The sequence below is a fragment of the Salmo salar genome, chromosome 17, assembly GCF_965601325.2.
Source record: "Salmo salar chromosome 17, fSalSal1, whole genome shotgun sequence".
NCBI classification, from domain to species: Eukaryota; Metazoa; Chordata; class Actinopteri; order Salmoniformes; family Salmonidae; genus Salmo; species Salmo salar.
In genome coordinates, this window is record NC_138307.1 from 59,301,977 (window position 1) to 59,313,992 (window position 12,016).

The following is a 12,016-nucleotide window of genomic DNA, read 5'->3' on the forward strand; positions in this document are numbered from 1 at the left end:
TGTCTAGCTGTCTCTGTATGCAGATAGAAGCAGATTCAATCTGTGTTATAGTATGGGTCCTTGGGAAAGGCCAGCTGCACAGGCCAAGCCTGTCTGTCCCCGGCCTGTTCTGGGACAAACAGGGCTGATTACTAATGCCTGTTTTGACTTTATTTGGATCAGCAGTGAAGAGGTGGTTGTTATTGAATGCTATTAGTTATTGCTGGATTTACCTTGGACTTGATCATAGAAATTCAAACTGCATGAAGTGCATTTGGTTGGTGTGTGTGTGTGGAGGTCTAAACAATAGAGATGTAGGCTTGGCCACTGTGTTTTAGTTCTATTGCTATAGTTAACACTGCATTGTGCGCTCTCAGGGTTGTGTTGCTATTGATGTCCACCACAGTGCTTATGCTCCTAGCTCTGCTCCTTCCGGAGTGGTTTCCCCTGTGTCTCTGTGGCAGTCAGTCCAGGGCAGGCTACTAATGGGATTTAGCCTGATCTGGATTAGATCAGTGGGTGGTCCCTCCATACTCCCTAGCCTTGGATGCCTCCTACTACTAAAGTTAGAGAATAATCACCCACCTACAACAACACAGGTCTACTGGTGCACTCCATCATGCTACAGGAAAAACATACCTTTGTTTCCACTAGAAAATAAAAAGGGCTATGTTTTACCTTTGCGCAATTGTTTCCAGTTAGTCTAGTGTTATAAGCCAAAAAATAGTGTCAAAAAATAGTGTGGACAATGAGCCTTTGCCCAGTTACTGCAATTGCACTGTTGGGTATAACTGCTACACTGCATTAAGAGAACACTCTTCATAACAGTTATTGGGCTCAGCCTATAGCCATGAACAGATCAAGGCTGGAGGCTTACTAGTGAGGACTGGTTGTGACTGTATATGCTTCTTCAATATTGTGGACTGAAGCTGGAAATCATATCACCATGGAGACTGCAGCTTGTGTAATGGCAAAAAAAACATATGGATGGTATATCAAAGGTGAGAGAAATACACTGGGTAGCAATGGAAAGAAAACAGCTATTTTCTGTCAGCACTGATAAAAACGTGTTATGAAACGACCAGTTATGTAGTCGTGTCTACCCCCGAGATGACTGTCCGTGCCGACGTAGGCTTCAGTAGAACATACTGTACCACCCACGTCACGCTTGGGGTATGTAGGATGAATCATGTGAAAGTGTAGATGGCTCTCCTCCACATCTCAAAGGATTCTCCACTCTGGATGAGCTAGCACATGGTTTGCCTTGATGTGTAATTCACTTTCAATTATAAGGGTGTGTGTGTGTGTGTGTGTGCATTCGTTTTTTACAATACTTGTACCAGAAGTCCTCACAAGAATGGTAAACCAACTAAAATTCTAAGAAGTGAGGGCATGCCGGTCCTCATAAAAAGGCTGTTTTAGGCTAAGGTTTAGGGTTAGGGAAAATAGGATTTTGAATGGCAATCAATTGTTGGTCCCCCAAAAAGTCCTCACAAGTATAGTAAGACATAGCTGTGTGTGTGATTTAAAAACTGATCCAATGATTAAACATTTGATGATTTAGTACAATTGCATTTTTACAACTAAAGATCTTTACAAATGTAAAGCTGTTGTGAATCATTAAATATTCCATGTTTACTGTGGTTATTTTGATGGTACCTTCGTGGGAGACTAAAGTGAAGTAGTAATCAATAACCTCAGATGTGTGGTTGCTACTCAGCAGTGTTGCTCTGAGTTTCAGTTCCCGGACAGTGAGTCAGACACGTGAGCATTGAACCAGTGTAGGTGCATCTCATTCTCTACAGTAGGCCTTCACGATGAGATAAAATACCGCGAAGACTGAACCCAAGGATTTTGGGACTTAAGAAAAAATGGTGTCATAAAGTGGCTAGAGAGGGGATTTGTTGTTGTTTGAGCTTGGTCACAAACGGTCGATGGATTCTGTTTTGCTGGGGGACTTGGCAAATACTGTACATGCTTCTATAGGCTACCAGCTACATAACGGTTTTACGCGCAATGTTGATTCTCATGCTTGGAAAGTTATGACTGAGGAGTCTGCGGAGTTGGACAGTTGAATGAATTGACAAACAATCTATACTGGGAGTCCCAAGGTGTCGCTTGTCGATGTGGAATAAACGGTGACCGTAGAATACCCTAACAGGTGGCTCTCCGACGATATGCGCGTCAGGCTAACAACAGCGTGCACACTCTCCATAATCTTCGGCTGACAAAGCTTTTTCCAATATTACAGTCCGTTCATTACTATTCAGTAGCACTACTCTGCAGTTTCCACCGAGCCCCAACGTCGTTTTGATGCGAAGCGGAATATTGGTTTCTGCGCTTACTCGGGAATAAAATTGAGCCTTGGAATGTTTTCAAGCAGTGCGCTCACGTGGACCAACTAGGAGTGATTATCGATGACAATTGGAATTCACCCGGCTTATAAAGCAATGTTTCCAGAAATTCATATCAAGGTGAGGTATAAATAATGCTATTGCTTTGTTTTATGTAGCTTATTGGATACACACTCAACATTTACTTTTTTGCATTTTGTTTTAGCTCACAGTACTGTATTTGGAAACTCTGTACTCTTTCATCGCTAACTTTAAGTGTACTGTACTGTACTGTACAGACTGTACTGGACAGACAGTAATTAGGTTTGCAATTTCAGAATCAGATGTCAATGCGTTGACATAATTACTCCCATGGTTTCATGGTTCCACTGACCTTCACATGGACTAACCCACTTCAGTCCCCATGATCTACAGCTTGGTGTGCTCAGGAATGGATCATTGGCTTCCTGGGGTGTTCTGGGTTAATATGATCTGTTTGTCACGGCTGACACCTGGCTGGTGTCAGCACTGGATTCACAATATATTTGGGCTACTGCACATTTTTATATCGCAGTATTCAAAAACGGGCATAATGTGTCTACTGTAGCCATATTGGAATACCCCCCCCCATGCATTTATGCAGTATTGTCTACAGCTGCATATGAACCACATTTGAGAATCATCGCTAGTTCTAAAAATACATTGTAATTTAATTAGAACGTTGGCCTTCATAGATTTTCTATATGCGGTCGGTCTGTGTAGCACGTGTGTGTGTGCATGTGCGCACGTGTGAGTGCTGGGGCCAAGCAAAATAATGTGTGCCTATGTGTAGGTGTGTGCACGAGTGTGTTCATCTTCAGCTAGCGCATATTATATGACATCCTTTTCTCGTCCAATCCCCACAGTCAGGGAGGCCCGATGTCTACTCCCAGCAACACAAACTCCAGCCTGAATGCACACGCCTTGGGTCCAGCCGGGCCTACCAGCAGCAGCAGGTAAACCTACTCCCTGGTCCTCCAGTATTCTGCTCTTGTCTGTGGGTGTGCGGGGGAATACGATGACTGTGTCATGATCTGGTCGTGTGGGGGAGTACTATGACTAGTGTGAGCTGTGGGGGAATACTGTATGATGGAACAGCCCAGCCCGCACCTCTGAAAAGATGGAGCAGGGTAGTTAGCACCAGTTGTGAATTGTGGATCCTGAGTTTTAAGATTAAAACCTGTTAGGGCTAGGGGGCAGCATTTGCACGTCTGGATAAAAAAAATGTACCCGATTTAATCTGGTTACTAATCCTACCCAGTAACTAGAATATGCATATACTTATTATATATGGATAGAAAACACTCTAAAGTTTCTAAAACTGTTTGAATGGTGTCTGTGAGTATAACAGAACTCATTTGGCAGGCAAAACCCTGAGACATTTTCTGACAGGAAGTGGATACCTGATGTGTTGTATTACCTTTAAACCTATCCCATTGAAAAACACAGGGGCTGAGGAATATTTTGGCACTTCCTATTGCTTCCACTAGATGTCACCAGCCTTTACAAAGTGTTTTGAGTCTTCTGGAGGGAGATCTGACCGAACAAGAGCCATGGAACGATGATGTCCCATTAGACACCTGGCGCGCGAGTTCATGTTGGGTACCCTCGTTCCAATACGTTATAAAAGAGTATGCATTCGTCCACCTTGAATATTATTCATGTTCTGGTTAAAAAAGGCCCTAATGATTTATGCTATACAACGTTTGACATGTTTGAACGAACGTAAATATATTTTTTCCCCTCGTTCATGACGAGAAGTCCGGCTGGCTTAGATCATGTGCTAACAAGACGGAGATTTTTGGACATAAATGATGAGCTTTTTTGAACAAAACTACATTCGTTATGGACCTGTGATACCTGGAAGTGACATCTGATGAAGAGAATCAAAGGTAATGGATTATTTACATAGTATTTTCGATTTTAGATCTCCCCAACATGACGTCTAGTCTGTATCGCAACGCGTATTTTTCTGGGCGCAGTGCTCAGATTATTGCAAAGTGTGATTTCCCAGTAAGGTTATTTTTAAATCTGGCAAGTTGATTGCGTTCAAGAGATGTAAATCTATAATTCTTTAAATGACAATATAATATTTTACCAATGTTTTCTAATTTTAATTATTTAATTTGTGACGCTGACTTGACTGCCGGTTATTGGAGGGAAACGATTTCCTCAACATCAATGCCATAGTAAAACGCTGTTTTTGGATATAAATATGAACTTGATAGAACTAAAAATGCATGCATTGTCTAACATAATGTCCTAGGAGTGTCATCTGATGGAGATTGTAAAAGGTTAGTGCATCATTTTAGCTGGTTTTATGGTTTTGGTGACCCTGTCTTTGACTTGACAAAACATTACACACAACTCTTGTAAATGTACTGTCCTAACATACTCTAAATTTATACTTTCGCCGTAAAACCTTTTTGAAATCGTAAAACGTGGTTAGATTAAGGAGATGTTTATCTTTCAAAGGGTGTAAAATAGTTGTATGTTTGAAAAATTTGAATTTTGACATTTATTTGGATTCAAATTTGCCGCTCTTGAAATGGACCTGCTGTTGATGGAGTGCACCACGGGTGGCACGCTAGCGTCCCACCTAGCCCATAGAGGTTAAAAGTCATTTTCCTTATCCCAAACGATTCAATGTTCATAATGGTGCAGAGGTAACTGTCTTCGGTACCATGTTGCTATATATAGCTTTTTATGAATAATTAATCTTGCAGATACTGCAGTAAAGCCCTGGAGATTAAACAGTGCATTCTATAAATATAAACTCCCCTCTCAATTTGGCAGCGCTGTTTCAGTTCAAATCGATAAGGCCACGAGAGCCATACTACTGTAACTACAACACAGCTCTATCCTTCAGTCAGAGGTGATGCCCTGGTGTAGCTTAGCCTTTTGGGCAGCTTTTGAGAGGATGTGTTACATAGAGTACCGAGAAAGACCAGCAGCCTTTAAACAAGAGAGAGTGAAGGAAAAATACATAGAGAGAGAGAGACTCTGAGTCAGGCTGCAGTGAAAGCTTCTGTCGAAAAGCAGACCTCCAAGGCTTTAGACCCTGCTTCACTCTCGCCCTTGCAGGTAACTCTATGCCCTTTCTGGGCACCACAGGCTACTTGCTGCCTCATTATTGAATCAGCAGGAAAACTAGAAACACCCAGTGCCTCAAACCTCGTTATGTAACAACACCTGTATTATCTCTGTTTGATTTAACCTAGATGACCCTCTAAATGTGGGTCCTTCTCTTTCTGCCGCCCTCTCTCTCTTGTTCTGGCTGTAGAACTGTGGCTCAGGCAAAGGCACTCTGCCTAAGCTGGATGCTAAGCCCTTGGTTGTAAACAATGCCAAGTACCATCACCAGTCCGAAAGCATCCTGCCCCACATCACCAGCAAGGGCCTGCCAAACACCTGTGATAGGCAGCTTTCAGTAACCAGGCACCAGGAAAGCTTCCAGGTGAGTCCTTGTTACAATTAGGCTAATCTCTTGGTATTATGTACTTAGAGCCTAGTACATTGACGCAATGAAACATTCCACTGAGAAATTCTAACAGTGTTAAATTGTTACCATGCAAAACCTCTGAAACTAGTTAATTTCCTGTATGTTTTGTAATTAACAGGATGAGAGATTACGGCGCTCCACAGTGGAGAGTCTGCCAGAGTCCATCAACAGGAAGAACAATCGGGAGCAGGAGAGGAATATTGAGGGGCACAATCTGCCCATGTCTGCTGCAGGTGTGTGTAGGCTAAGGGTAGGACTAGGCCTGAGTTGGAGAGTAGGGAAGTATTGGTGGAAGTTGCTGGTGTTGGCGTTTAGTATTGGCAATTCTAAAGGAGAAAGAGTTTTTTGTCCCTTGATCTTATTTAATCAGGAAGAAACAAATGCAATCTGGGATTTGCTGACAGGAATTTCCTTTCCCTCCTATACAGAGGTCCTGAAGGCGTTCAAAGATCGTCTGACGGAGCATGAGCAGGAGGAGATCATGGACTACTCCGAGGTCTGGTACCTGGGCCTGGATGCCAAGAAGATGAAGGGTTCCCCCAGCCTGCCACACAACTCTGGCTACGACGATGAGAGCGGAGGCTATCTGAAGGTAACAAAAATGGGCACAAAGATGGCAGTAAAGAAACTCTGAATTTCAGAACCAGTTTTAGTGCCATATAGAGTTTCAGTTTTTGCAGTATTGCTTTAAAGTAAATTATACCCTTTTCTCTGCAGGTCGCGCATGACCACATAGGCTTCCGGTTTGAGGTGCTGGAGGTGATCGGAAAAGGATCCTTCGGACAGGTCCTGAAGTGCCTGGATCACAAGACCACTGAACTTGTCGCCATCAAGGTCATTCGCAACAAGAAAAGGTGACTAACACCGCTAGCTAGCATATTGTAGTACAGCTGGGTTGTCAAATACCAACCTTTCACTAATAACATGCTATGACACATGTTATAACACTGCTTTTCTGTTATGATTGGCTGCAGGTTCCACCACCAGGCCATGGTGGAGTTGAAGATCCTGGATGTGTTGAGAAGGAAGGACAGAGACAACCAACACAACGTCATTCACATGAAGGAGCACTTCTACTTCCGGAACCATCTCTGCATCTCCTTCGAGCTCCTGGGGTAGGTTTGACGGACACTGACACTGTAGGGCCAAAGATAAGATCATATTCAGAAATACAATAATACCTTTTTGTTATTTGTTGATTTAGTTCAGGAGAGAATACTTCTGCTATATTTCATACACAGGAGGTAAACATGTAGTATTAAGATTATTTGCCCATTTAAATCTAACGGATGTTTGCTTATCTTTGACCGTGCAGAGTGAACCTGTACGAACTCATCAAGAAGAACAACTTCCAGGGCTTCAGCCAGATCCTGGTGCGCCGCTTTGCCTACTCCCTCCTCAAGTGCCTGCAGATGCTGCACAAAGAGAAGATCATCCACTGTGACCTGAAACCGGTATGACCCCTAGCCATGACCTTTAACCCCTAACAACCTTAACATTACATAATGAAAAGTGAAGCATATTTGCAAACATATTCCTTGTTGGTTCAGTTTAATGGTGCCACAGGAGATGGAGAGAATGTGCTCATACTTGGGTGTTTATTTTCCAGGAAAACATTCTTCTGTCACACAAAGGCCAAGGCAACATTAAGGTCATTGACTTTGGCTCCAGCTGCTACGAGCAGCAGAGAGGTGAGTGTCTTAGTTTGTATGTTTTCTAATGTAAGGTTAGATCAAGTAGACGAACAGGGGGCACAACCTCATTATAGTATCACATTATAGCATACCTAATTCCTGGCTCTCCTCCACAGTTTACACCTACATCCAGAGCCGCTTCTACCGTTCCCCAGAGGTGCTCCTGGGCCATTCCTACAGCATGGCCATCGACATGTGGAGCTTTGGCTGCATCCTGGCTGAGCTCTACACTGGCTTCCCCCTCTTCCCTGGGGAGAGTGAGGTGGAGCAGATTGCCTGCATCATGGAGGTACCTACCTAGTACCTACTCATGCTCTCTTTGTTGATGGCTCTTTCAACCTTGTGGTTTGGCGAGCAACGTTGATGTATTACTCACTCTGTGTGTTTGTCTGATTTGTTCTCAGGTGCTGGGAATGCCTCCAACTGATTTCTTGTCAACAGCGACCAGGAAAAGGCAATTCTTTGGTAAGCATTGTTGATCTAGTCACATGGTTTTCTCTTTGACTGTTCGATGGAAATTCTGTTTAACTGAGACCTTTCACTTCTACTGATGTACCAATAGGATCACAGTTAAATGTATACATTTCTGATGTAGGGATTTGCATCAGTTTAGTGTCAGAGGGTGTTTAAGCAATAAGCCTGAGGGAGGGTAGTATATTGGCCATATAACACAGCTGAGGGCTGTTCTTATGCACAACGTGAAAGTGAGTGCCTGAATACAGCTCTTAGCTGTGGTATATTGACCATATACCACAAACCCCCGAGGTGCCTTATTGCTATTATAAACTGGTTACCAACATAAATAGAACAGTAAACAAGTATGTTTTTGTCACAACCGTGGTATATTGTCTGATATACAGACGGTTGAAATGCTGTTTCAGCCAATCAGCATCCAGGACCCAAACTACCCAGTTTATAATTCTTAGTAAGAGATCCTCTTGTTGATTAATCACTGGTTGTGATTGTGCAGATTCCAAAGGCAACCCCAGGAACATCACCAACAGCAAGGGGAGAAAGAGACGGCCCAACTCCAAGGATCTGGCCAGTGTCCTGAAGACCAACGATCCTCTCTTTCTGGATTTCATCAAACGCTGTCTCACGTATGTACTGTACACCTGTCAATAACACAGCCATAGAATCACCCAATCTCAAATATTACTAATAGTAAGGAATCATGTTAAACTGTCAGGTGAAGTGAGCCCTCTTTCGCATTATTATTGATTTAAGATTATTTACCCTTTACTCCTCCAAGTGAGGCCCATTGAGATTGAAATCTACAAGGAAGCCCAGTGTGTGGTTTTACCTCTGGTTCTCTCTGGGAGAATCAGGGACCTCTGATTTTCTCATCCGATCCGTTTTGAGAAGGAGAGAGGACGCGAGGAGTATGCAATTGGGATTTTCCCTCTGACTGACTCTCTTCTCTCTGTCAGGTGGGACCCTAAGAAGCGCATGACGCCCGACGAGGCCATGCAGCATGAGTGGATCCAGGAGGCACGCTCCAGCAAGTTTCGGCCCAAGACCCGCACGGTGAGAAGGCCCAGTGAGAGCCTCAGCAACGTGGAGAACAACAACAAGATAGAGCAGCATATTTCCCACAAACCAGCCCTTATCAACAGGATAGGTAAGAGGAGCAGTCATCTACCATACTACCATGCCTACCATGCCTCATATGTATGTGTTTACATGTAAAAAAAAAAAAAAAAACCATCTGCACTAGGCATTTTTTTGACTTTGAGAGTGGCAGATTGACACAAAGACTAAATTGACTCCACATCTCTGTGATTGACATGAAGTGACAGGCATCTTACTTCCCCCTCTCTGACGCAGTTGACAAGGCATTCTCCAGCCCGTTCTCCAACGCCACAGACAGGCCCAAGAGAGAGAACTCTGTGAAGCTGGCGTCCGCCGAGCGCTTGCATCCGATCGGGGCTTCGGCTGAGGGCCAGATGGGCGAGGGCAGGACCAAGAGCACCAGGGCTGTTAGCAGCAGCAAGCAGGAGGTACCCAGGGAGAGATCAGTCCACATCGTCATCAGACCCCCGCTGGAGCACACTGCGGACAGGGACAGTCTGGAGCACCAGCAGGGCCTGTCCCCCATCACATAAAGGCCCCAGGGGCAGAGGGCTTAGGGCTGGGAGGGCGTTGAGGGGAGGGGGGATGCATAGGTCACATGAGGGTTAATATCAGAGGTCAAACATAAGACACATTAATAACATGAAATGGGGGTCATGGTTGGAGTATATCCTGTTTTGTAGATGTGGGTTATCAATTTGTTATATTTGTGCTGCACTATAGAATTTATTTCCTTGTCCAATCATATGTTTAGCGCTTGGACTCTGTCTAGCTGCAGGAGACGTCTTTGGAACACAGTCTTTGGTGGGTCTTCTCTGTTATGTTGGTCTTCTCAGCAAATGTTGGTCTCTGTTATTGCAGTAGTCACAAATGGGCTTACTGCATCTAGAATGTGGCCACATTCACTTGTCATAAGCTTGGAAAGTAGCACAAGTCACTTGCATTAGTTTAAAATGGGCTCCCTTAGCTTAGAACCCAGATCAATGCCCAGATTGGCCTGTTTTCCACTCTCGGTCTAGCCAGGTTAGGCCAAGCCACATTTACTGTCATTTTGCCAGAGGTATAAAGCTCTTTGAGTAGGCTAATTCCCTGCACGTTTTCTACTGGCATTGACATTTTGGCTCTGACAACACAGACGTCTGACCCGAAATATACACAGGTTAAGCCCCGCCACCTGTTTGCACTGAAATACGCATGGCAAGCCCAAGGAGTTGCCCGTGCCATGGATTTGATGTTTAAGGCTCTTAGCAGCACAAAGCATCTCCCATGCACAGAGATGATGGTGATAGTGGAAAAACGTAAAGCTCTAATGTGCACAAACTCATCTGGAGATTACTCAGAGTTTACCTTGTTTATGGAGTTTGACTTTGACTCAATAATCTGTGGTTGTTGACCATTGGTAGTATTTCGTTACTAGTTTATTATGAAAATTAATAAAACCCTAGGTGTTACTGAATAAAATTACAATCACTTATAAGTCAGAAGAATCGCTGTCCACCTGACACCAACTTTTACCTCAAAAACAGGGCCCTCAAGTGGTCAATGAAAATGAAAGTTATTTTCCTGACCTGAAATGCCTAGCTTGGACTGGGATTGGATGGTTTGATATTCTTCATACGTCATTGTCATGTACAAAGTTTCCCAGTGTCTACAAAACAGGAATATTCTGACCAGTGATCCTCACCACTTGTTATTCAAATGTGCCTTTCAGCATCCAAAGTGACTTCCCTCTGACCCACAATGCATCATCTGTTTTTTACTCAAACAATCTTCATTTTTAAAAAGCTCTTAATTCCTCATCAAAGCAGTTCCATCTATTTTGATTAGCTTCTCTTACCTTGACAAAATGACAATTTTCTACAATGTTGAGCTTTCTTCAATAAAACCTGGGCCAAATGAAGGAGAGTAGATTTTTTTGTTGTTCTCTGTAAACTTATTTTTAAGGAAACTGGTACTGATGCTTTTCACTTGCTCCAGTTAGAGAAAGTAATTTTAAAACAGTGTTTATATTTGTAACATGATCAGGAATGGAACAGATTTCCATTTTAACAGTACATAATTGAATGTACATTTTACACTTTTGTTATGATTAAGTTATTTGTTTAAGGTGTGACCTGTATATGAAATATTTGTGGTAATATATCTCAAGCACTGTATGTGTACATAACCAGGTCACATTGGCAATGTCTCAATGAAATATATGTTTTTTACCATGTTTCAATTGTAATTTTAATGATTTTCTTGTTTATTTTTCTGTGCTCACTGAACATTGTTATTTAAGAGAGGCCCACAGACATTAGCTGGTGCCCGTAATGATGATATTGTGTGATGTACTGAATTACTGTTTTGCTATCTTTCTCTAAGTCAGTATAATAGCATGCCAGGACATTGTTGATTTTATTGTACTGTACTAAAACAAAAAGAAAGTGTGTGCATTCATTTCAACCAAATTATTTCACAATCAACCATTGGGGTCTATTTGGAAATAATTCAATTGAGGGCATTCCACCTGATGAACTGTACATTGATGCGAAAAAATGAATGAACATGTAATTGAATGAACATGTAATTGAATAAATTGGTGTTTTATATTCCTTGCCTCTGCCCATTTGATTGGACCTTTGATCATTTTGATGCTGTGTAACTCAAATGTTCAGCTTATGAGTTGATGAAACGATAGCAACATATAGCATTACCATGTAGGTAGAGTGAGGGGTAAACATACAGGCCAGAGGAAGCAGAGAAGGTATGGTGATCACAGAGTTAACAAAGTATCATTGTTCCCTACCTCTATTGATCATACATTCTATGTTCAAGCCTCATTTACCAGACAGGGTCAGTGGTTAACCTTGTGCATCCAGACCCTCATGCTGCTTGGTTTGAGCTCTGAGAGCAAG

At 42.8% G+C, this 12,016-nt stretch overlaps 1 protein-coding gene and 1 long non-coding RNA gene across 2 annotated transcripts; one reads left to right on the top strand and one right to left on the bottom strand.

Moving 5' to 3' along the window:
• The first annotated feature begins 1,630 nt into the window (after nt 1-1,630).
• LOC106576264 (dual specificity tyrosine-phosphorylation-regulated kinase 4) lies at nt 1,631-11,710 on the top strand. Its single transcript, XM_014153348.3, has 14 exons — nt 1,631-2,453; nt 3,218-3,307; nt 5,635-5,808; nt 5,972-6,086; nt 6,282-6,445; nt 6,571-6,707; nt 6,828-6,968; nt 7,169-7,307; nt 7,463-7,544; nt 7,664-7,836; nt 7,952-8,012; nt 8,518-8,647; nt 8,978-9,168; nt 9,375-11,710. Exons 1-14 carry the CDS (start codon nt 2,397-2,399, stop codon nt 9,650-9,652), a joined length of 1,932 nt encoding a protein of 643 aa, XP_014008823.3. The 5' UTR covers nt 1,631-2,396; the 3' UTR covers nt 9,653-11,710.
• On the bottom strand, nt 6,310-6,986 carry LOC145861401 (uncharacterized). The gene is made up of 3 exons (XR_014381187.1): nt 6,764-6,986; nt 6,557-6,651; nt 6,310-6,439 (listed from the first exon to the last, which is right to left on the bottom strand). It is a non-coding gene; the product is annotated as an uncharacterized LOC145861401 (long non-coding RNA).
• Nucleotides 11,711-12,016: the final 306 nt, after the last annotated feature.